The sequence below is a fragment of the Uloborus diversus genome, chromosome 3, assembly GCF_026930045.1.
Source record: "Uloborus diversus isolate 005 chromosome 3, Udiv.v.3.1, whole genome shotgun sequence".
In the NCBI taxonomy this organism is placed as follows: domain Eukaryota; kingdom Metazoa; phylum Arthropoda; class Arachnida; order Araneae; family Uloboridae; genus Uloborus; species Uloborus diversus.
Genome location: NC_072733.1, coordinates 90421153 through 90444195, shown reverse-complemented (window position 1 = coordinate 90444195; position 23043 = coordinate 90421153). Strand labels below are relative to the sequence as shown.

Below are 23043 nucleotides of genomic sequence, written 5' to 3'. Positions count from 1 at the left end.
ATTGATTAATAATCTGGTAAATCCTCTCCATTATCTTTTAGAAATTGGAAAATGTTTCAGCGCTTAGTCTTTGTTGTTTTGCTATTTCTACTACTATTCTTTTCAGTTTTAGTTCCTTATCTTTCCCGATAAATCTATCGATCTTTGTTTTATTTTCCTTAACCGTTTTTGATATCAGTTTATCGGTTTTCATTCATTGATTTGAACTAGAGCTTTATCATGCCGATTAAAAAAAATTGTATTTTACTACCATCGATACGTAAAGAATCAATGCTTAACTACAGTATGTCAGAATGTGCATATTTCTACAAAATATTTTTCCCCGTTGAGATATGTTTTCGTTTATAGTTAAAGTATTAAAACATATAGAACATTTGAAAGTGGCAATTTCCAGGCCGACGTTAGTGATACACTAATACTAATTAAGTTCAACGCCACAGACAGTACGCCAGGCTTCATTTCTAACAAAAGAAGTATGGGAGCCTTACTGCCTTGAAAATTTGTTTTGAGGCTGAAATTGCCGGAACTCCTCGTATACGTGTAAAAAGTTTCCACAAAATCGAAAAGAAATGCAGGAGCTGAACGGCTGAACCGCCTCAAATTAAGCTCTGCTAGTAGCGCCGTAACCGGAATAAAAATTCGGGGGGGGGGGGGGGGGGGGGGCTTTGGGATATATTCTGAAATCCTGCTTGGATACGCCACTTCCTGTTAGTAGGTTAATATTTAAGATTTTAAGTCGTATCCCCCTCACCCCCATGAATCAGTTCTGGTCGGGCCCATTAGTCGACTGATTGCTTTTTTTTTTTCTGTTCTTCTAGTTGTTTTCTTCTACTAATTCTGTTCCTTGAAATGCCGCCTCGTGATGTATATTATTTTAAAAAGAGCATTTTCTTTCAAAAAGTATTTTTCTTGCGGCTCGTATTTTAATAATATATTACGTTATTAGTTTATATCAACGACGGTCATGGAAGACGTTGGAAAACATGATTTACGTTACGGCTATTTAGGTAACATGCGTCGCGGGAAAATTCTTCGCACGTGCTGCATCCATCCATCCGTAAACATCCGCTCTTGAGTTAACATTCTCACCGTAACTCGTCTGCTTGAGAAATTTCTTAAAAGCGCTGCGAATTTCATGTATCGTATTGACTTCTTTTTATCTTAAACGGCTCCATTTAAAGCCCGTTTACATTGACCACCAAGACAGAGCTCATTGGAGGTGTTTTGAAACCGCAATAAGAAATAAAATATATTTCTTTTAGTGAAAAAAGGAATTGTTAACAGTTGATGACTTTACAAAAAAGTGTTCATCTATGACAACGCAAAGTTGCTAATATTAAATGAACTTTTGTCAGAAAAATATTAACCCTTTCCACGTAAATACATTTAAATCACTTGCATAAATATTCAGAATATTCTTTTTTTTTTTTTTTTTTTTGAATGAGAATGAAAGTTTTTAATAAAAAACATGGGGACTATGACCTGTGCATTCGAATAGAGAACCCTTCGTTCTTAGGACTAAAGGAGCAACTCTTATGGGCTTCGTATTCAAATGAGACTTTTAAGGACTATGTCCTTTTCTCAATGATCCTTATCCTTTAGGGCCTTTTTTTGATCGAGTGGTTGATTCATTGAATCAGTGAAAGCCTGATCAATCTCGTTGAAGGTGTTGGTTGTACGATTTATTGAACATATGAATAAACGAATGATTGCTTAATGGATTGAATGAATGATTATCTCATTCAGTATGATGCATTTCTCTATTGATTGAACCACTAACTGCAAGAATGGATGCATGAATGATTGAATTAACTATGTTGGTTGATTGATTCAATGTGATGGAAGGAATGGAGAAATGAATGATACTGTGATGACTATAAGAAAGGGAGGATTGATTTAACGAATATTTACCAGTCAGTCATTCATTAATTTAATCATAATATCAATACATTCAATTCAATTATTCATCATATCAACCTGTAACATTTAATCATTCATATATCAATTATTCAATCAATTTATCACTCCTTCAGTCTTATTCGTTTCTTATCCATTCATTCACTAATTCAGTTATTCATTTTTTCATTCGAACATTATTCACTCATTGATTTATTTATTCACTTATTTAGTGGCGAACTAATTTGGTCATTTGTTTAGTCACTCAATTGCGCTCTCATTCCCTCATTCAATTAAGAAGTTTCTTTTAATCTCATTTATTCAATCGATCATTTACTCTTGTCATGCATTTATCATTTATTCACTTATTCGTTTATTCTTTCAAGTATTCATACACTAACTCATAAGTTCTTCACAATACTGCTTCATAACCGTGGTTCCCAATGTGTGGGTGGTACAAATAAAATTTACTGCAAACGACTTAAGTGTGCAATAAACATGATACAAATACCCTCACAGTAAAAAACAATGTCAATTTGCTGTCATAGACTCAGGGAGGTTAGCCCCAATGGGAGGTCACTATGACCTTCCAAAATTTTCGTTTTCGACAAATTTTGTTTTTTGACGATTTCGTAAAATTCTCATCATTCGGCAAAATTTGGAGTTATAATCGACAAAATTATCATCATTCGGCAAAACTTGGAGCTCCATTCAACAAATTGAGAATTTCCGCCCTCTTATATACACTAGAGCAGTTCTTCAACAGTTGTTAAAACTTTCGGTTTGATTGCAACTCAGATTACCTTTCAACAACTTAAAAATGCCTCGCCGCATGGTTCGTGCTCATTACGAGCAACTGTCAGAGTTTAAAAGAGGTCGCATCATTGCATTGAAAGAGGCCGGTTGGTGAAATCGGAGAATCGCTCGTCATTTGAGTCGAAGCGATGCGGCGATTCGAAGATGCTGGCAAGGATGGGTGGAAAATGGCAGAGTTCTGCGTCATGATGGTAGCGGTTGATCTAGGGTCACAACAGATCGGGATGATAGAGTGATTGTCCAATCAGCTGTCACAGCGCTTTCTTCATATCTGTGAACCATCAGACGTTCAATCCAAACACCAGTGTCCATCATGACCATTTACAGACGGTTGGGACAATGAAATCTACGCTCGCACTGACCGTTACGCCACCTGCCACTGACGCCTACACACTGCCGAGCCAGATTACAGTGGTGCATGGCTCGATCAGATTGGAATGTTGCCGACTGGGGACGTATCGTCTTTAGCAACGAATCCCGCTTCCAACTGTGTCATGACGATCATCGAAGACGTGTTTGGAGACACCCAGGGCAGAGGGGGGATCCTGGTTTCACTCTTGACACCACACTGGCCTTCAACAAGGCATTATGGTCTGGGGTGCCATTTCCTTTGATAACTGGACCCCATTGGTCGCTATTAAAGGTACACTTACTCCACAGTGGTACGTCAACGACATCCTAAGACCTGTTTTACTGCCGTTCATTTTGCAGTACCCTCGGCTGGTTTTCAGCAGGACAATGCCAGGTAACATACGGCAAGTGTTGCTATTAACTATCTGCAAGCTTGTCAAACTCTTCTGTGGCCTGCCAGATCTCTCTCCCATCGAGCATGTCTGGGATATGATGAGATGGCGATTGCATCTAGCAACGAACATTGATAACCTCGTCCGGCTATTGGAGCGAATTTGGCCGGAAATACCGCAGGATACCCTCCGGGAGCTTTATCGGTGTTTACCACGTCATGCTTCAGCTTGTATAAAGGCTGGAGGCGGGTCAATACCTTATTGAACTTGTTACTGTAACTCTGACATCAATTATTCAATTGTTCTGAGGATTTAATCATCTACTATTCTGTGCATCAGGGTTGTGGAGTCGAAGAGTCGGAGTCGGACTGATTTTGGGGTAAATGAGTCGGAGTCGTTAAAAACATGCCGACTCCGACTCCGGGCTTCTTTTTTTCTTTCCTTTTCAGACTCTCCTTGCATTTTTTAAAAACTGACTACCAATTGGTTCCATTACATGTATAAAAAGATACTAATGAGAAAATAACTGCCATTATGGCAATCAGCTAGCTTGAGTGCTTACCGAACTTTCTGTAGCAGTCCCCTAGTTTGCTTGCTTTTCAACTTAACTAATAGCAACTGTCAGCAAACGGTTTTGTTGCCTAACATTTTTAAGTAATCACTTTCAAATAAAAATAGAAATATAGTGTTTTGTTCGATCTCAGTTATAAAATAGTAAAAGAAACGTAACAAATTAGTAAATCGAGGCCCGTAGCTAAGGTTGAAACGTTTAAGGGTGATCGGCAAATTCAAAGAAGTTCTGGCGCAAAAGCACGAATCCAAAACATTCGATGAAATAATCTAATGTGTTTTTCTTTATTAAGAGTATTTCTATAAGCTTGGTTCTCACTAAAAAGCATGGAACAAAATAAGTGTAAATGATTTCTTGATTACAACACTCAATAATTGCAGTTAATCTTAAAATCTTCATATTAAGGTTAATTCTAAAGCAACCAGAGCCAGTAAAATTTAAATTAAAAATTTAGCGAAGAAGAAATATAGGTATAGTAAAAGCTATTCGTACAAATTTGTATACCGCCGCAGTTTGTGTAAAATTAGCTCCTGACGTAATGTGCCCTATTTTCGTTGAAATTTTATTGATAAAATATAATTTAAAATATATTCGCGAAAATTTTCAGAATTAAAGTACTTATATTTCTTATAAACTCTGAAATTAATTTTGGGTGTCATCTAGCAGATGGGGTGTCACCCGGGGCAGCCTCCCCCCCCTCCCCCCCCCCTCAAGAACTTGGATTTAGAAAAAAAGCTTTTTTTCTCTCAAGTTACAGCTTTCAAAAATTGAAAGCACACGATTTGATCAATATCTATTTGTTAAACATTAAAAGGGGGCAAATTACAGGTAATCCTTTTCAAATTTTTTAAAAAGGGATTGTTAAGTTTTCTCACTTTTTAACTCGTAACTATTGGAAAATTTGATTTTTAAAATTTAATTTCTAACGTTGTATGCGTTTTGGGTTTACAATAAAAAACAAAATGCGAAATTTTCATAAAAATTAATTAATATTTTAATCTCTGTTTAGAGGTTTTCCCCCTTCCCCTGAAGGGAGAGAGGGAGTTGAAAAAATACAATTAAAATAAAATTAAAAAAAATCCGGAGTTGGAGTCGGAGTCGGGCGTTTCAAAATCCAGAGTCGGAGTCGGCCATTTTCCTTCCGACTCCGCAGCCCTGCTGTGCATTGTCTTCCTATCCACCAATTTTCGTCTCAATCGGATCACTCTTTCTTGGTGCGTCGATTTTTCTGTTATAGAGTGTATTTAAGTTCGGGGCGCCCCTGCATATACAACAAATATACAATACAGAGCCTATACTACAAATCTAACTTGTCTCGTTTAGCTACTGCTTAATTTTTTCTTTACTTTTTCTTAGCATGACAAAAAAATTTATGATTAAATTTTTGCGTTTCAGTCATCACTCAATGCAGGATTCAGTCTTTTCCCCATCAAAATTGACATTTTAACTGTCATCCTCTCATTAAAATCCGTTTTATGCAGCTGCTACGAAGTGTGCCTTGGAATAAAATAATGATTTGTCGCTTGTTTTTCTTCATTTACTAACGCATTGACTGTGCTGAGCGATTCACACTCCTGGCATTATTCTCTAATTTTGCTTATCTGATACGAATTTCGAAAGTAGAAACCTTACTCGATTTTGTCGAGCTTACCTGTCAACAACTTTATCATTTTTTGTTTCTTTGTGTTTTTCCTCTTTCTTAATAAGAGAGGATTATTTTTGACTGTTTACTAACCGATAAGTATCTTTCAACGATGTCGATTGCGTTTGATTTTATCCGTATAAGTCTCGACTTAAGCGAGGGATGCGTTCCAAAACCCTTCGCGTAAGTCGAAATTTTGCGTTGTAGGAAAAGAGTATGAAGACGAAGTTTTTATAAACATGCCTGACTAATTTAGACACTTGTAAACACGTTCTCGAACGGCGCGCCGTTCGAGAACATTATTTCAAGTCATATTTGTTCTTATTTAATTTCAATTTCCTGATTTTTCTCCAAGTGAGACAAATTTGACTCTGTTCTAATCCGTATCCTTCTTGAAAATGACATTTTTGAAAGTCCTTTCAAACCATGTAATAACTTGCGTTATTCAATATCGTTATGTTTTCAAAAAAAAAAAAAAAAAAAGATGTATTGTAATTTCACTTTTATTTGATTTGAATCATGCACTTATATTAAAATTGATTTTCATGTCATATTATTTATATAATACAATAAACAGACATTTTTTATTTGGTAAATGTTTCAAACGTGTTGAAATGCTTTTAAATTTAAGTTATCAAAATATAAATCAAAGTTCTTGGGGGAAAAGTTTAAGTAATTTATTACTGATTTTAATAAGAGAAACAACGAAATGTGCTTAATTTTCTAAAAACTGAAAAAAAATATTAAAAAATTTAAAGTGTGAAAAACTTTTATGCTGTAATAAAACTTTAAGAAATAATTTGAATTGAAATACAGATTTCTTTTTGGTGACCATAAAATATCTACAAACGGGCGAACTATTTAGAGAAAACTGTAAGAGAATTTTTTGTGTAGATTTTCTGTAGATCTAATTGAAGAAAATTTGCAGATTTTTTTTACCTTTAAAAAATCTGCAGAATATTAAAAGAAGACTGAAAAGAAAATTTTTTTGTGTGGATTTTCTGCAGATTATTTTGAAGACAAAAAGCAGATTTCGCTTGTCGTCTAAAAATCTGCAGAAATCTTGAAAAATACTTCAAAAAAAAAATTTTTCTGCAGATTTTCTGAAGATTATTTTTAGCTGGGCCTCTCCTCTGTCTTGGGGCAAGAGATAGTACTAGTAGCCCTGCTAGTTGCTGCTATACATCATGATTTTGAAAAAAAAAAAAAAAAAAAAATCAATGAAAGCATACCTAGGCAGTGGCGCAGCTAGGGAGGGGCGGAGGGGGCGGCCTCCCCCGGGCGGCACTTTTTGGTCTGCGGCAATTTCATACTTTTGATGTGAAATAAATTAACGCGTTTTCCCAATAACTAAACCATGCTTTTGATCTATTACTGGAGGCAAAAAAAAAAAGGGTCTTCGTATTGTAAGTACGATTATGATAATAAAATTACTCGAATACAAAACTTGTGTTTTTCTTGCGGACATTTCAGCACTATTGCTTGTTTTTTTTCTCTTCCTTCGTCTGAAGCTACAGACTGAGGAAGGTGGCGTTTTATTTATTTATTTATTAATTTTTTTTTTCGTTTTACTGTTAAGGTGAACTATTGCGGAAACTATACATTTCATACTGTTCGTTATATGATTAAGCTGCCTGTTGCTTTTAAGAAAGTTCCGTGGAAACTACCTTATTAAAAAAAACACTATTTTTTTAAAGGAAAGTGTCAAGAAGAGTAAAAAGAGAGGTCTCAAATTCAAATGGTGGGCGATTTCTTGCTCATTTTCAGGATAACATTACTTGTTTCAGAATTTGCTTTGATTTTGGTCATTGATTACAAAATTTTCACTAAGACAGAATGAAATTTATGTTCATTTTATAAAAACACTTATTCACAACTCAAATAATAATTGCCTGTATTACTGTTTTATATCAACAAATTCCTTTTAGCAATGAGTTTCACATTTTGTCATTCATTTCATGGAAAGGTTTTGAATCAGTAAAATTATCTCTAGGCAAAGCCTTTCACATTTACATCAAAAGTAATGATTTTTGATGCAAAACCTTTTCTTCTCGTGACTCATAGTATGGTTAATCGGCTGAAAAGGGCATTCATATCTTATCGTCCTCTATCAGTGAAAAAGAGTATCATTCAAATTTGGAAATATAGTAGTATCAGATCTAGGGAAGAGGAGAGAATGCGTCTTGCTCGTACCTTGGGTGGCAACTTCTGATTTTGTCAACATTAACACATTGACTGTTAGGGACGAGATAACTCGTCCTCCAGCCTACACGTTGCTTTATTTTTTCAGCGAGTTCCATTGGCTTTCCTGGCTGTTCTGCCGCACATAAACGAACATTTAGACAAGGTTCAAAAAGAGAACACAAGATGTGCCACTACTGCATTTGCTCTGAAAACATTTTCTGATGCAAGCAGGCGTGCGCACGATCAAACGAGATAGCGCGCGAGTTTTTTGTACTGTAAACTGTAGTGTGAGTAAATAAAAACGTAAAATGAGCAAACGTAAGTATATGTCGCTCGAAATGCAGTGAAATATGTTACTTTATCGGATGATGAACTAGTTGATGATGACAGTGACAGGGACAGTTGCAACCTGAGCGACGGGGAGATCGACAACGAAGAGACTAATTTCACCAACCCTGAGCCTGCTCTTGTAGACCTTCATTGTATGCTGTATTACTCATGAAACAGTCCAATAAAACTGTTTTCCTTCAAATTGTTTCAAATAATTAGCTTAGCGCAGGGAGTCCATATATAGGCTGTCGACGACGCAGTCAATGTGTTAAGTGATTCGCTCAAAGATTAACTGAGCGTGTTTAGAAAGTGTATCGGCTTTAGTTCGATTACGACTACGGCCCGTCCAAAATGACTAGGCTTTCAATAAAATCCCAAGCGAATAAGTCAATGGATAGCTGAAGCTTTGCAAGGCAACAATGCAGGCCAGGGAGATGCTTGGTTCTTACTTACAATCTTGTCTTAGCTTAGGCCATGGTTGCATTGATTCTTAACTGATTTTTCTTGAAGTTTCCGAGGCATGACAGGCTTTAACAGTCCAAATTCTTCGGAAAGTTCCAAGGAGGATTTCAGAAAGGTTCATATTCTGTACAATACCTGAATAACTGATGTCAGCGGAGGCTAAATCTGACTTCAGTTTTGATGAAGATTAGGGAGAGAACCCCTCCTCCTCCCCCCCCCCAAACGTTACGTTTAGCTGCGGTTTTTGATGTAAATTTAAAATACTTCTCTGGGATATGCGCCTGACACCCCTCCGCAACCCCATTTGTTTTTTGTTGGAAGTATACGGATTAAATTTGTTTCCTTTCTTCCAAAACTAAAGTTTTCAATTTTGAGTTCAATAATTTTCTGTGGTTTAATGTATTTGATATGCCTTAATGTAAGGGCGGCAAATGGAAGCACCGCCCCGGGCGGCAGAAACTGTAGCTACGCCACTGTACCTAGGATGTTATCTTTAAACGCGTTTTACTCAAAACTTGAAAATGTCCACTGAACATCCCTTTGCTTCTCACTGCCTCATATGATAAACAGTGATTGGCGTGTTCTGTTATTAGAAAATAATTGCATATTCTGCCACTTTTCAGTGTTTCTGTTTTATACTTTCAATTTTAAAATCATTTATTGCGAGATATCAACTATTTATAAAGACCATTTTTGTAAAGCGTAAAAGAAGTTGAATGCTTTTTTTCCCCCTTCAAAAAATTGTACGAAATTTTTTTTTCCTTAAAACGATTTCACCAGCTTCTTTACTTTTATTCGTTTTACGAACTTTTATATGAAATATTTCAATATACATTAGTCGGGCTGTTGTTACAGCTTTTACTCCCATGTACTCTTTCAATCAAGGAATTTTAAATAGACGAGACAAAATATATTGTAAGTAATTTACCTTCTTTTATATTCTATGCGAATTGATTTTTATTTATTTATTTATTTCAGTTAAAAAAAACCCTTGATTGAAATAAAATTCAAATGAACTGAATTATTTTTTTGCGCCCTGATAGAAAGTTCTGGTTTCATTTGTTCTTTAATTCTTGACAGTTAATGCATAGAAGATGTAGTAGAAAAAAAATATACTCTGTTATAAACTCATCCAACTTAGCTATTGCTCTCTTTTTTGCATTAAACGTCATCAAAAAACTTCGTTTCATCCGCTTTCATTCAAACTTTTGCCAGGATACACTCCAATATAGCCTTGGAAGTATGTACAAAAAGCTTCCGAAAACAATCAATATTTATTGACTTTAGATTGCCAAGTAAGTTTCCAGTGAAAAAAATATTTTCATAGCAGATATGAAATTGATTTTTTCTGTTTCAGCTTTTCGCAGAGTGACGCACAGATCACTCATTCTAAAGTGTGAAAGCGATTCGTAATTTTGTCGTCTATCCAGAAACGGAGATAAGCTTTTCTTGTAATCTGGGTTAGTATTTATTTTAAAATGTCATCCATATCTCCAACATTTTAGCACTTTCATCTGATTCATGTAAGAGCAAAGGGACATTTTCGACGATCTTGATATCCATTACCGACGCGAGAAAGCAAGAAGTTTAATAACAAATTATTTACATTTGTCTTTCATTTTCACACATTACGTGTTCATTATTTTCCACTTCCCATCTTGTTTCTCTCCATTATTGTTTTGCTTTTGAGTGTAGTTTCAACCATTGAAGTATAAGGGACATAATTGTTGAGGCTTATTCAGAAAGTTCTACTTTTACACATAAGTGTAAAATATATCAGTTATACTGCTATATTCTGAGAGTTAGTTGAAAAACATATCATACCACATAGTACCTAGAATGGAACTACTGTCGGTAATCAACAAGTAGCTCTTTTCAAAAATGTTTAATTAAAACTATTTTTGAGGTTGTTTCAACTGCATAATGCACATATTGCACTCTAAAAAGCTAAAAATTATTTTTCACTTGCATTTGCAATATATAGTTGATAAAAGATTGAAGTAACATGACAAGCAAGCGGGTTAAAAGAAGTAATATTATTTTTAAATTACCAGAAATAAAATCAATATTTCATTTAACAATAATTCTTCAAAAGCTCTCAGAACGACTTAGATTTTTGAGCGTTTAACAGTAAACAGGGAAGACATTCTGTCAACGCATGCTGCAAGGTAATGCGAAAAAGTCTGGGCTATTTTTTTATGACTGACTATGTGAAATTTCTTTAAGTCACCTGGCTATCTTTTTGGCGACTGAAATTTATACAAAAGTGCATAAAGTAACGACTATAATTTTATATTTTTAAGATTAAAGCAATACAAAAAGATGGAAAGAGGAACTTTTCGAATGCAGGTTTTAAATGGAGTACGGACAACGAAAAATTAGTTCAAAATTCTTTCGAGGAGTACTGTTAGTTTTCTTATGCATGTGCATCACAATTAGTCATGAGTTCAATTTCAATTTTTTATCATATTCATTTGGTAGCTAGAAATTTATTTTTGTTGTTTTTTGCATTATGTAAAAGAACTCAACATTAATTGAAGGTATAAAATGACAAAACTCATAGACTACTAGTATCAAGGGCAGCCAAAGATGGGTCCCAAAAAATTTTGGATTTTCAATATCTATCTTGGGTTTTTGAGATTTTGTTGGAAAATCTTGGGTTTTTTGGACCTTATTGATGAAAACGATACATTTCCCAAATATTGTACACTGTAAAAACGATTCAGAAACGTTCCTGGAAAATAATGGGCAGCTGATGTGCCCAATTTTTGCCCGTAACATATCTCGCAAAAACCAGGAACATTTTCCTCTAAAAGTCAGTAACCTTCCTGAAATTTTCCTAGAAGCCTCCTGAAAAATTCAGAAATCTTCCCGTAGCCAGTGGTGTCTCTGAAACTTTAGAATATTCTCAGGTAGATCTTCCTGACTTGTGACAGAAGTTTCAAAAGCAGTATTGCAAACATGGCCAAAGCTAAGACAGAATTGCACCTAAGTATCAAGAATTTTACTTTCCTGTAATTGTTGCATAGCTACGTAGTCCATGAACTTATTCGCTCTCTTTTGAGAACTCAATCAATTTGGGTGGGCAGTAATCTAACTGAAGCTTATACACTTTATAAATACGCTCAGCTAATCTTTAAACTGGGAGCTAAAAATATTTTTCACAAGAGTGAAAAGTCTGCATTTGTGCAATTTGTAGCAATTCAAGAAACTTTTTAACAATGTTACTTGATTTTTCCAGGAAGAGGATGAAAACCATTGAAATCCCGAAACGTTGCACGGAAATACTCAATAACGTTTCGAAATTTTTTTACACTGTAAATGTAACTATAAAACGTAACATTTTTACTAAAATGTAGTTTTTGGCTAAATAATCTAGAATAAAAGTTTCTTTCATACGCAAACTGTGACTGTATAAATAGACTTTATTGGGAAGGGGGGAAAATCTAGATTTTTCCCGCTTTAGCCGTTTATATCATTTCCTTGTACTATCTGTATGATTGTATCAAAACATTTTTTTTTCAGGAGACCTTTTTACGTAATTTTTAAAAGGAACTACCCCTAAGAAATAATTATTGAGGGATCACAGGGTGGCGACAGATCAGGGAGATCAGGGAAAAGTCAGAGAACTTTATTGATCAGGGAAAAATCAGGGAAATATCAGGGAATTTTGAAAAAATAATTAAAATTCAAGGAAAATTGATCAAATGAAGACAAAAAAAATTTTTTTTTTGCTTTGCAAAATTAAATACCTTTATTTCTGATGCATTTTCCGCCAATTATTTGTAAAAAAAAAAAGTAAAATTATTGAGGTGCGATTATACACTGACACATGTTTGTGCATTTTTTTCCCTTAAGGTCAAAGTATTGAATCTTAAGTTATTAACCACAGGATAAACTTCCTAAGCTTCTGTGTCTGTAAAGTTGTTTATTTTACGTAGTTTGAATTTTTCTGCCAGGCGTTACATGCTATGTAAAATAAACAACCCTACAGGCAAAGAGGAAGCCGCCATTAAAGACTTTGCTCCATTGCCTTTACTCATTGTCTTGAAGTAGCTAGCTTACTGTAATCACAATTTTAAGAAAAAATCTTTTTAAATTGATACTGCTAAGAGCGTAAAAGGTATTTTACTTGGCATTTTCGATTTAATTGCTAAAATTGAATGTTAAATGAAAATCAACTTTGTTTTTTTGCCATTTTATTATTCGCTGTCGCTTTAGAGTATACGAAGATTTTTTTTTTTTTTTCAGACTTTAAAATTCTTTTATTTTAAAACCAAGTTATACACTATAAATTTTGATATTAATTATTGTTTTTTTTACATTTCAATGTTGTTGGTTACAAAAGATTTTTTTTCGACTAATAATGAAATCATTTGAAATTGAGTTGTGTACATAAGTAAATATTTTTACTATTTTTTAATAGTTAAAATACTGTATTCCTTCATTAAAACCTTAGTTCTTGATTAGAGAATAGCTCAATATGACTGGTTGTTTAAAAACGTTCCAATTTGTTTCACATAAATATGTCCATTATTTACGTAAGTAAAGCTTCATTAGCTCTATACTAATTATGCTGCTTGAAAATTCAGTTCAAAATTATTTCCAAATAAACTTTTTTAGTTTATCGTAATTAGATATGTCTTTAAGAGTGTCAATAATTTCTTAGAATTCTTATGTTAACAGGTTACTGGAAGTAAAGAGTATTTGTTTTAGATTTCCTATAATATTTCTTCGTAGATATTTTAATATACTATTTTTACTAAAAAAAGAAGCTTATTTTCAAAATATATTTTTAATTAACAGCTTAAAACGTTTTAAACACTGCTTTTTATTTAATATGCAATGGTTTTCAGGTAGGGTAAAGGAAGAAAACCGTTATCCATGGTAACGTAAATCAGGGAAATTCAGTGAACTTAATCAGGGAAAAGTCAGGGAACTTTTTTTCGCCATTCCTGTCGCCACCCTGGATCAGTTTTGGTGATGTTGTCATATTTTTTTACTGTATCGTTTTTAAGATTAATAATAGTCGGGCTGCAATAGTAGCAATAACAAAACGAAAAAATAAATACATTTTAAATTATTAATTACACGATCTTGGGTTTTCTTTCCCAGCTCTTATGAGCCCATTCTAGGGATTTGCAGAAAATCCCAATGGCAGCCCTACTGGTTCAAGTTAAAATCGTCCTTTATCATTAATCGCGCGAAATCCGGGAAATAAAATTCTAAAAGTCCTAAGCAGACATACATGAACCACTGGTGAAACATACAAGGTAATGAATTACTAACATAAGAAAGACATTTTATTTCCTGAAGTTGCTGGAATTTATCGGCCAAATATATTCTTCTCTTAGTTAGTGTGTCCTTTATTTGTTGTATGTATTTGGCTCCGAATTTGAGACAAAGTCACTAATCGTGCTTTTCGAGTTGTAACTCTGAACAAAACAACCGGCCACACGGATCAGCTTTGCGGGCTGGATGTGGCCCGCGGGGCGTAGTTTAGGTACCACTGATCTATTGCAATCTTATGTATTAAACCATAACTTCAATTATTTGATTCTGAAAAATTTGTTGCATAATTTTGCTCTCTTTCAAAATGCGAAGGGTTATTTTAATTAAAAGTGTTTAATGAAAATGAACTCCCCCCTCAGTAAAATAAAAACCTTATTGTATGTGTAAACTTAAAAGTCCATCCTTAAGTATAATGGTCCTTTGTTAACAATAAAGTTATGTTAGACTGTTTTGTTTATGAAAGTGCCACTCATCGATTCTTTTGTCAAACTCTGGTTGTTTGATCAAGTTCTCATTCGTTATTTCCGTGTTCTAAGAACTGATTTCCACTTTTGTTGGTTGCTCTTGTTTTCTTGTCAGTCTCTGTTGCGCTTCAATGGTTGAAATTCCTCTCTGTAATATGCCTGATGAACTACTAAAAAGATTGAAAAATTTTACCTTTGCCAGCCAATTTTATAATAAATGAAATTTTAATTAGAAATACATTTAAATATGATTATTAAATAACTCTGCAAGGCGATAATTTAGAGACTTAAAAAAGGGTTCTTCAAATTTGGAACATATTTTAATTATGTCTTCAACAAACCTAAAAGCGTGGTTATTTCTTTTTATGTCAGCAAATATGTAACCTTTATTACACTGTTCGTCAGTTATTTATTTCTTTATAATTGTTTTTTTAATACAGAAATCGTTCTTACAGTTTTTGCCATGTACCCTTAACTTCTTCGTTCCAGATATACCCAATCGGACACAGTGATAAAAAATTCGTAAGAAAATATTCTTCTGGGCCATTTACAAAGAAATCGTTCTTACACTTTTTGCCATGTACCCTAACTTCTCCGTTCCAGATATACCCAATCGACACAGGGATAAAAAATTCGTAAGAAAATATTCTTCTGTGCAAAGACCATTTACAACTAGGGAACTTCATTGAAATCATTCTAATTTCACTATCGTCGTGTAATTGACAGCATAGTCTACATTTTTTAAACGGTTATTCTCAAACAAAAATGGATGACCCTTCTTGTGTAAAACATTGTTTTCCTCTTCTGCTTTGGATTTTTAGCTTTAAATCGTTTTATTTTGTTTCTGCAAGTCTTAAACTTAAAATTAAGCTTTAAAAACATAATACACACTTTTTTTTTGTGCGTTTTGTTTCAAAGTTTAAATAATACTTGGGGAATTTGGAGTAAAGTGAAATAGTATAGTATTTTCATAGTTGCAGTGCCACCTTTCAAAAATGTTTTAACTAATTTCTTAGACATGTAGTTGATTCCGGTCAAAAAATAAATAGCTCTAAACATCAAAGAAAATAAGTCATTTTCAAAATTCACATTTTAGGCAGTGAGAGGCAAAGGGGTGTAAGTGGCAAAATTAAAAATGTGGAGATAACCAGTACAAATAGTAGAGTAACCTCTCCTCTGTCATGGTGCAAGAGATTTACTAGTATCCCTGGTAGGTGCTTCTGTACTGTATGATTTAGAAAAAAAAAATCAATGAAAGCCTACCTAGAACCGTTATCTTTAAACCCGTTTTACTCAAAACTTGAAAATGTCCACTTACATCCCTTTGCTTCTCACTGCCTCATTTATAGTACCAAAAATATTTTTTTAATCGAAATATATTTTTTTTAAATTCTAAAATGGTAAAGTCTTAGTAATTAACATTTTAAGTATTATTATTTATTTGTTAAATTGCTTATAAATTCACTCATTGATGTATAAACTTTCCTTCATTCATTAATTCATTTTTTTATTCATTCACTTTTTCCATTCGCTATTTTATTCACTCATTTATTTTTCTCATTCGTTAATTTATTCGTGTATTGTTTCTGCATTTGTTCTTTTATTGCTTATTAATGAATTCATTTGATGAAAAATATTTTTAATAATCAAATAAAAGATGTTTCGTATTTTATGTTTGATTTTGCCCCATAAAAGAAAATAATAATAAAATTCCCCCCCCCCCCCCTTTTTTTTTAAGCTACAAATTAACTGCCAAAATATAAAAAAATATTTCAAGGCAGGTTTTATTGTAAAATACATTATTCTTTCTTTATGTACTGTAGTTTTCAAAACGAATTTTCTATTTCTTCATTTCGAAAAACATAAGTTCTCTTAACCATTTTATTTAGTTTCCCGTTACTTACCTTGTCTCATACTGGGCCTTTTTACGTCAAATCAACTTAGCTGGATCTGTAATAAATTATGACAGTAACTAAACTAGCAAATGTTGCATTTTGCTTTTTTTTAAAATAAATATCATACTGTACGCAAGGGGTTTAAAGCATCTCCAAACATGCAACTTTATTGTTAGAAAACTTCTCTTTGCCTTTTTCCCCGATATCAACTGACTGATACTCACTTCAATGCGTTTGCATTGTTTGGTTAAATTCACTTAAGGTTGGTCGTTTACCCTCATTAGATAATTTTTATCATGGGGCTTTTTAACGCTTTGCTGTGAAAATATAAGTTCTGAACATTAGATTTTTATGTTAATAAAGTTTAATACTCAAGTAGTCGCTGATACTGACTCCAAGAGGATTCAAGAATGCTTATGTTGCCTAGATAGATGCTTATCGTGTTTTAAATGTTATGTGGTGTTATGTAATGACTGTGATAAATTTTATCATATCTTATTTTTAAATACAATGTTTAAAAAAAATATTTCAGTTCTTAAGTTTCTACTGCTTTAATCAAATCATGTGCAGCACAACCAGCGTTTAGCGTGTAGAGAAGAATTTGGGTATCTTCTTCGGCTAAATTTGGATATTGAAGTTTAAAGGCACAATTTCTTCTATCTTTTTTAGTAATATTAGGAAAAGAGTGAGTGTTCGGAGATCTTCTCTAGAACTTTTTCGAAATCGAATTTTTTAAAACACATTTCAGGCTCTCTTGGACGATGCTAGATGACGCGTTGGGATTCGGGGAGTGTCTTCTAAAATGTTTCGAAATTGAAGTTCTGAAAACACAATTTTGATTTATATTTTGAAAGAATGGGTTGTCACCAAAGGAAATGTTTCAAGCTTGAGGGCCTATGGATGAATCTTTTTTTAGTCACGTTAAGGGAACAGACAGTGTTGAGGACTTTCCCTACAAAATTTCGACAATATAGCTAGAAAAGCAGTATTAAGCTTTTTTAATGGTACTGTTAGGGGAAGGTAATTCGGGAGCCTTCTGTCCTAAAAACATATTTTAAAGCTCACTTAGGCAACGATAAATATAGATAGGTGTAGTTTCACACAAAAGTAGTTTGAAATTGAAACGCGAAAATAAAATTTCATTCTATGTTTCTCCAAATAAGGTTTGAAGATTATGTTAATTGGGGGGAAAAAAAGCTAGAAAATTTTCTTTAAAAATATTCGAAAATAGTGCATTAAAAATGCAATTTTAAGTAATCTTTGATGACAATAGGGGGAAGCGGGGGCTCACTCAATAAAATTTTCTGAAATTAGAGGCCTAAAAACAGTTTTAAGCTTTCTTTGTAAAAGTATTGCAGTATTTAAAATCTTCGAAAATTCGGTTTTATCCAGTGCGAGTTCTGACCTCATTGGGGGGGGGGGAGGGGGGCTATAGCTCCGTTAACCTGAGAAAGAAGTAAAATATATGACTGTGTTAACTTCAAACTGATAACTTCGGATTAAAAAACCTTGATAGCATCTGGACGAAGCTATTTCCTCCAAACCTTCCCATGCTATTGCAAATCACATTGTAATCTCTTGTAAGTTTTGACCGATTGAAGAAGGAGCTACAGTTCCTTTAGCCCCTCCCCCCCCCCCCAACTCACCATTAATACGCCACAGTGTGTATATTTATTTAAATATAATGCATATTTAAATTCGGAAAAGTATTAAAGTATTTGAAATCTTTGAAATTTCGGTTTTGTTTAGAGGTATTTCTGACCACATGGAGGAAAAGGGGCTATAGCCCCTAAGCTAAACATATATGGCTTGCATAATTTGAAAATTATAACTTTAAGATTTAAAAAAAAAACGATTGCAGAACGAAACTGTTTCCTCCAAGCCTTTCCATTCCATTGCAAATCACAATTTAATCTGTTTTAAGTTTTGACCAAATGGGAGAATGGGAGGGGCTACAGTCTCCTAACCCCCCCTCCCCCGCTAACTATTAATATTCCCCTATGTACTGAAGTTATATTTAAATATAATGCATTTTTAAATTCGCAAATGTATTGCAGTATTAAGTCTCAGAAATGTCGATTTTATCTAGTGTAAGTTCGGACCTCAAGGGGGTATAGCCCCTTAGCCCTCCCCCCCCCCCATTGGATCGGCCACTGCGTTTAATCACACATTATATTTAGTCTCTGATGGCAAAAATAATAAAAATCACCAATTTCGTATAAGCATTACTTGAAATAGAACAGAAGCAAAAATTCTGAAATTAATTAGGAAGCGTCTTTTATCTCGTATAATTCGTTCTCATATTTTTCTCCCATATTATTTTCGTAGTCCGCCCTTAATATGTGGAGCACATGTATGGATTATTAAGACAGAAATAGATGTCGATTCCGTTGGAATTCATTCAGAAACAGGTAATCAAAATTCATTTCACACTTGGCCTTATCACTCGTTGTAGCATATCATTTTCGCTTTCTTTTGAGCATGTAAGTTATTACTACATATGCATGGTTATGTAAATCCCTTAATCTTATCAATTTCTTTGTTGGGCCTCTCACTTCTGATACAAAATCTAAAATGAAACAAGTCCATCTTCACAACCTTGTTGTTGCTGTTTTCCCATTCATATGTACTTGACGACGTATGAAACGACGGAACTAATCTGAACATTTCGATAAGTATTAATTGTAACTAATGGTAAAAGATCTTGAATTTTTCCCGATTTCCTCTTGAAAATCTTATAAAAAATAAGTATTGGAACTATTGAATGCTAGCTGATATTTCAATGAATAATAACTGCAGTTATGAATTAATAGTCGAAATTTAAAATCGTAAACAGTAAAAAGTAAGAGAATTGAAAGTTATTTTGATATTTTTTCTCGTATAAAAAAAGAATTTCACCGCTACAAGTTGATGCATCAAGTTTTCACTCATTCCATCCTGAGAATGGGGGGAAGGGGGTGCGCTCAGAATAAATTTTGCATCGTTAGGTAAGCCTTTTTTTACAATATGATTCTGCTTTTATGTTTTTATTTTTTGATATTATATATTTTTATTGTTATTACAAACTTTCAGCGATACATTCCTATTTCAGTTTGTTTGGGGAAATATTGTTAAGATCATGTTTTAACGTATCAGAGCCACACTGTACAGTGGCTCCCAAAAGTGTTCGTACACCTACGACTTTAAATGAAATAGGACCCTATCTACTGGTTAGAATTAATATTTCGGAATGGGTATTTAATTATAAGATCTATGATCAATTTTCAACAAAACTACATGATTTTTTTTTTTTTTAAATATTAAAACTTATTTTTTTAAAAATCAAAAACCAAAAAGTTCCAGAAATTTTATCTCGCAAAAGTCTTCGTACACTTTGAAAAATGTCTACATATTATTAAATAATCTAACTTTTTGTTAAATTATTATTTAGTAGAATATCATGCAGTATCAACAACACCTTTTAAACGTCTGGGAATAGATTTCATTTTTTTTTTCTTTCTTTTTTTTTGCTCAATTACTGAGTAAATGTTTAACTACACTTCGACTCTTTCTGTTTCTAGCTCTATTTTCGTTTCAAAGCCGTATTTCCGTAATCTAGCCTCCAGATATCTCTAAATATATTACATTAAGTTGAAATCTGGAGATTGAAAGGGTATTTTCTAAACTTTAGGACAATTTTTGAGGCACTAAACGCAAACGTTAAACACCGTATGCTTCTTATCGTTATCTTGATTAAAAAAACAAAGTTGTTTCCGATAACCAAATTTTTGGCTGAGAGTTTAAAATTGGTTTTTAAAATATTTAAATGAACAGCATGATTCATTATTTCATCAAAAAATTCCAAACTACCAAGTCCTGACGCTGATATGCACCCTCACACAAGAACAACTTCACCACCCTGATTAACTGGTCCAACTAAGTTCTTAAGATTAAGTTCCTAGTTTTTCTTCTATTTACAATTATGCAAAAATTTAACAAAAAATTTTAAATTTATTTTCGTGTGTAAGCAAGACGTAATTCCAAAACGTTTTGAGTTTAATTATCATTGATTTCGCGACGAAAAGCGAAAGCTTGTTTTTCGCAAGGCCAAGAAAATTTCTGCGGGAAGAGGTCCCATTTAATCCAGCTAATTAGAGAGCTTGGTGAACAATTTTAGGTGAAAATAAGTGTAAAAATTTTCATTTAACTCTGCAGAAACTTTTACAGCACTCAAATGCGTATTTTTCATACATTTTTTAACTATAAATCTCCGATCACGCTTTGTCAGCTTTGCCGGTTGACCTTTTCTTACCTTGTTTTCGGTCCGATTCTTTTCTTTAAAGCATTTTATCAAGCACTTTACTGTAGAATGAAATAAATTTGCTTATTTAGAGACATTTCAGACCAATTTACTCTACTGTAAGGAAAAAGATGGTGTTTATGGTTTTTTTAAGAATACCAGCCATTTTAAAGTAATAAGCACAATATTAAGAAATAAATAAACAAAAAATTTAGGCCAAATGACTTTTAAGGGTCAACACAATGCAAAAATAATTTTAAAAAAATGACATCATAATTTGAGCATATTTGAGTGTACGATGACTTTTGTGGCGTATTATTTCTTCGTCTCTTCGTTTTTTGACCCATTTTAAAAAGAAGATCCGTCAATATTTTGAAAAAATTACTGGGTTGTATTTAGAATGACATAGGAATGATGTGAAAAAATATTGGACTTCATATTCGAATTCATTTTCGCGTTATTTTGGTTTTACTAAAAAATTTCAAAGTGTACGAACACTTTTGGGAGCCACTGTATATCGTCGCCTCAGAGCAACAGTAGGATATTTAGTGTTATTTCTGGGATTAGATATCTTACTGTTACTCTGAGGTGACGATATATATATATATATATATATATATAAAAACGCACTAAAGCCTGACCTGTTTATTTTTAAATTTTATTAATATTTGGCTACTGGCTACTAAAAAATAAATATCATCATTTAAGGCTCTTCTATACCGTCCATCTTGGTTTTCGACGCTAATGCTTTCTCTACGGGAAAATCTGCTACCTATACAAAGCATAACACGAGAAATTACTGGAATATTTTCATGCGGTTTGTTTTAAACGATGGCTATGACTTAGAACTAGAGATGCTCTTTTTTATTTTTTCTGTAGTTATTTTGAAATTTTTTTAATAACATTTTAAAACTTTAAGCGACTATTTTCACACGTTTGAAAAATGATATGGAAAAACGGAAAAAGGAGCGCAAGAGATTGAACATTTCTCTTTAAAAACATATTTTGAGTTTGTTTCTGAAACAATTTGTTCTATTGATATTCTCCACGGAGTAAAGCCTTATTTTCGAAAAATTGAGAAAAACTGCGAAAAACACGCCTTCCACCAGACCACACCCATTTCCCCCCCACACCCCACTTTGAGGGACCACTTTCTCTTCTCCCCCAGGGTCTTTGGCTGCTTCTCCGCTTTTCCCCTCTGCCTCGCCACAGGCCTCGCCAGGCAATAAACTGGATCCCTATTAATGACCATTCACTCTTTGTCGTTTTTTGTGTTGGTCTTGTATCTATGTGACTCGACGGTGACATCCGTTCTAAAAAGAAAACGCATTTTTTTTTTCTTTTTTCGAGTTCCTCGATAAGTTTTTGAAATTATTTAGGTGATATATTTTTCAATGGTGTTTTAATATAAGTACACCGTTTGAGTGTAGAAGTTATTTTGTTTAAAGAATCTGTGTAAATTACTGCATCTTATAATGGGAAAAAATGTGAGTCTTCTCGTTTGAAGATTCATATACATATTTCAAGAATTGTCATTGCTTGAACTTTTGTCTTAATCATTTGCGCATAACCAAGATCAAAGAGCTCTACTCAGGTCCGCGCCAAGCCTGATCAACGCCGTTGTGCAAATGTCTTTTGAGCGCCTTTATGCAGTGGCGTTCGGCGAAAATATAGTTAACAGCTGGATTGACGTTTTGTAGACCAATATGACGTAGAAAAAAATACGTTTGTCATTTAATTGATTTTGAAAAAAAGTGTATTTAATTTTGGATTACAGTGCACGTGTGTGATTACAGTTTCACTTCATATCTCGAACTTATTTCGAGTTCAGTAGCTCCTCTGATATGCTAATGCGTTTAGGAAAAAGAGAATATTTTAAATATTAACAATTCTAAAATACGGAAGGCATTGAATATAATATCTAAAACAAATACATTGTCCAAAGCTCTTTTTCTGACACACAAATAGTTTTAAAAAAAAAGGAGGGGGAGAGGAATCGAGTAATTATGGTCAAGTCGTTACTTTTTGGAACTAAAAAGTTAGCCAAAATTGTAGTCTACAATATACAAATATTACGCACAAGTAAAATATATGCAAATACACTTACCATAATTTTTATGTATGATAAAATGAAATAGTCGAATTTCCGCGAGCAATAATTTAAAATCAAAAAGAGACATATTGCACAAATTATAGTACAACATATTCTCCTCAAGATCCAAAATGAAGAATAGAAAATTTCTCGCGCCTCATATGTTCAGCTTCGTGTACTATTAACCCTAAACAGCATTCACGCCTCCACACGAAGAAGAAAAATGCTGATGTATGCATTAACTAGCATCACGTGATTTCAGTGTAAAAGATTGCACTCTTGAAAAGCATGTTTAGACACACAACATGGCATTAATTTTTCATTTTAGATAGGCAGCGAGAGGATTGCTTGTTTCAGTGAGCAGTGTAATTTCTCCG

At 33.5% G+C, this 23043-nt stretch overlaps 1 protein-coding gene across 1 annotated transcript in view; it reads left to right on the top strand.

Annotated features, from left to right (window-relative positions):
• Positions 1-964: 964 nt before the first annotated feature.
• LOC129218841 (unextended protein-like) overlaps positions 965-23043 on the top strand; it is a 154004-nt gene continuing 131925 nt past the window's right edge. Inside the window, exons 1-2 of the mRNA XM_054853162.1 lie at positions 965-1007; positions 8197-8341. Coding sequence (XP_054709137.1) covers positions 965-1007; positions 8197-8341 — 188 coding nt within the window. The remainder of the gene's footprint in view (positions 1008-8196; positions 8342-23043) is intronic.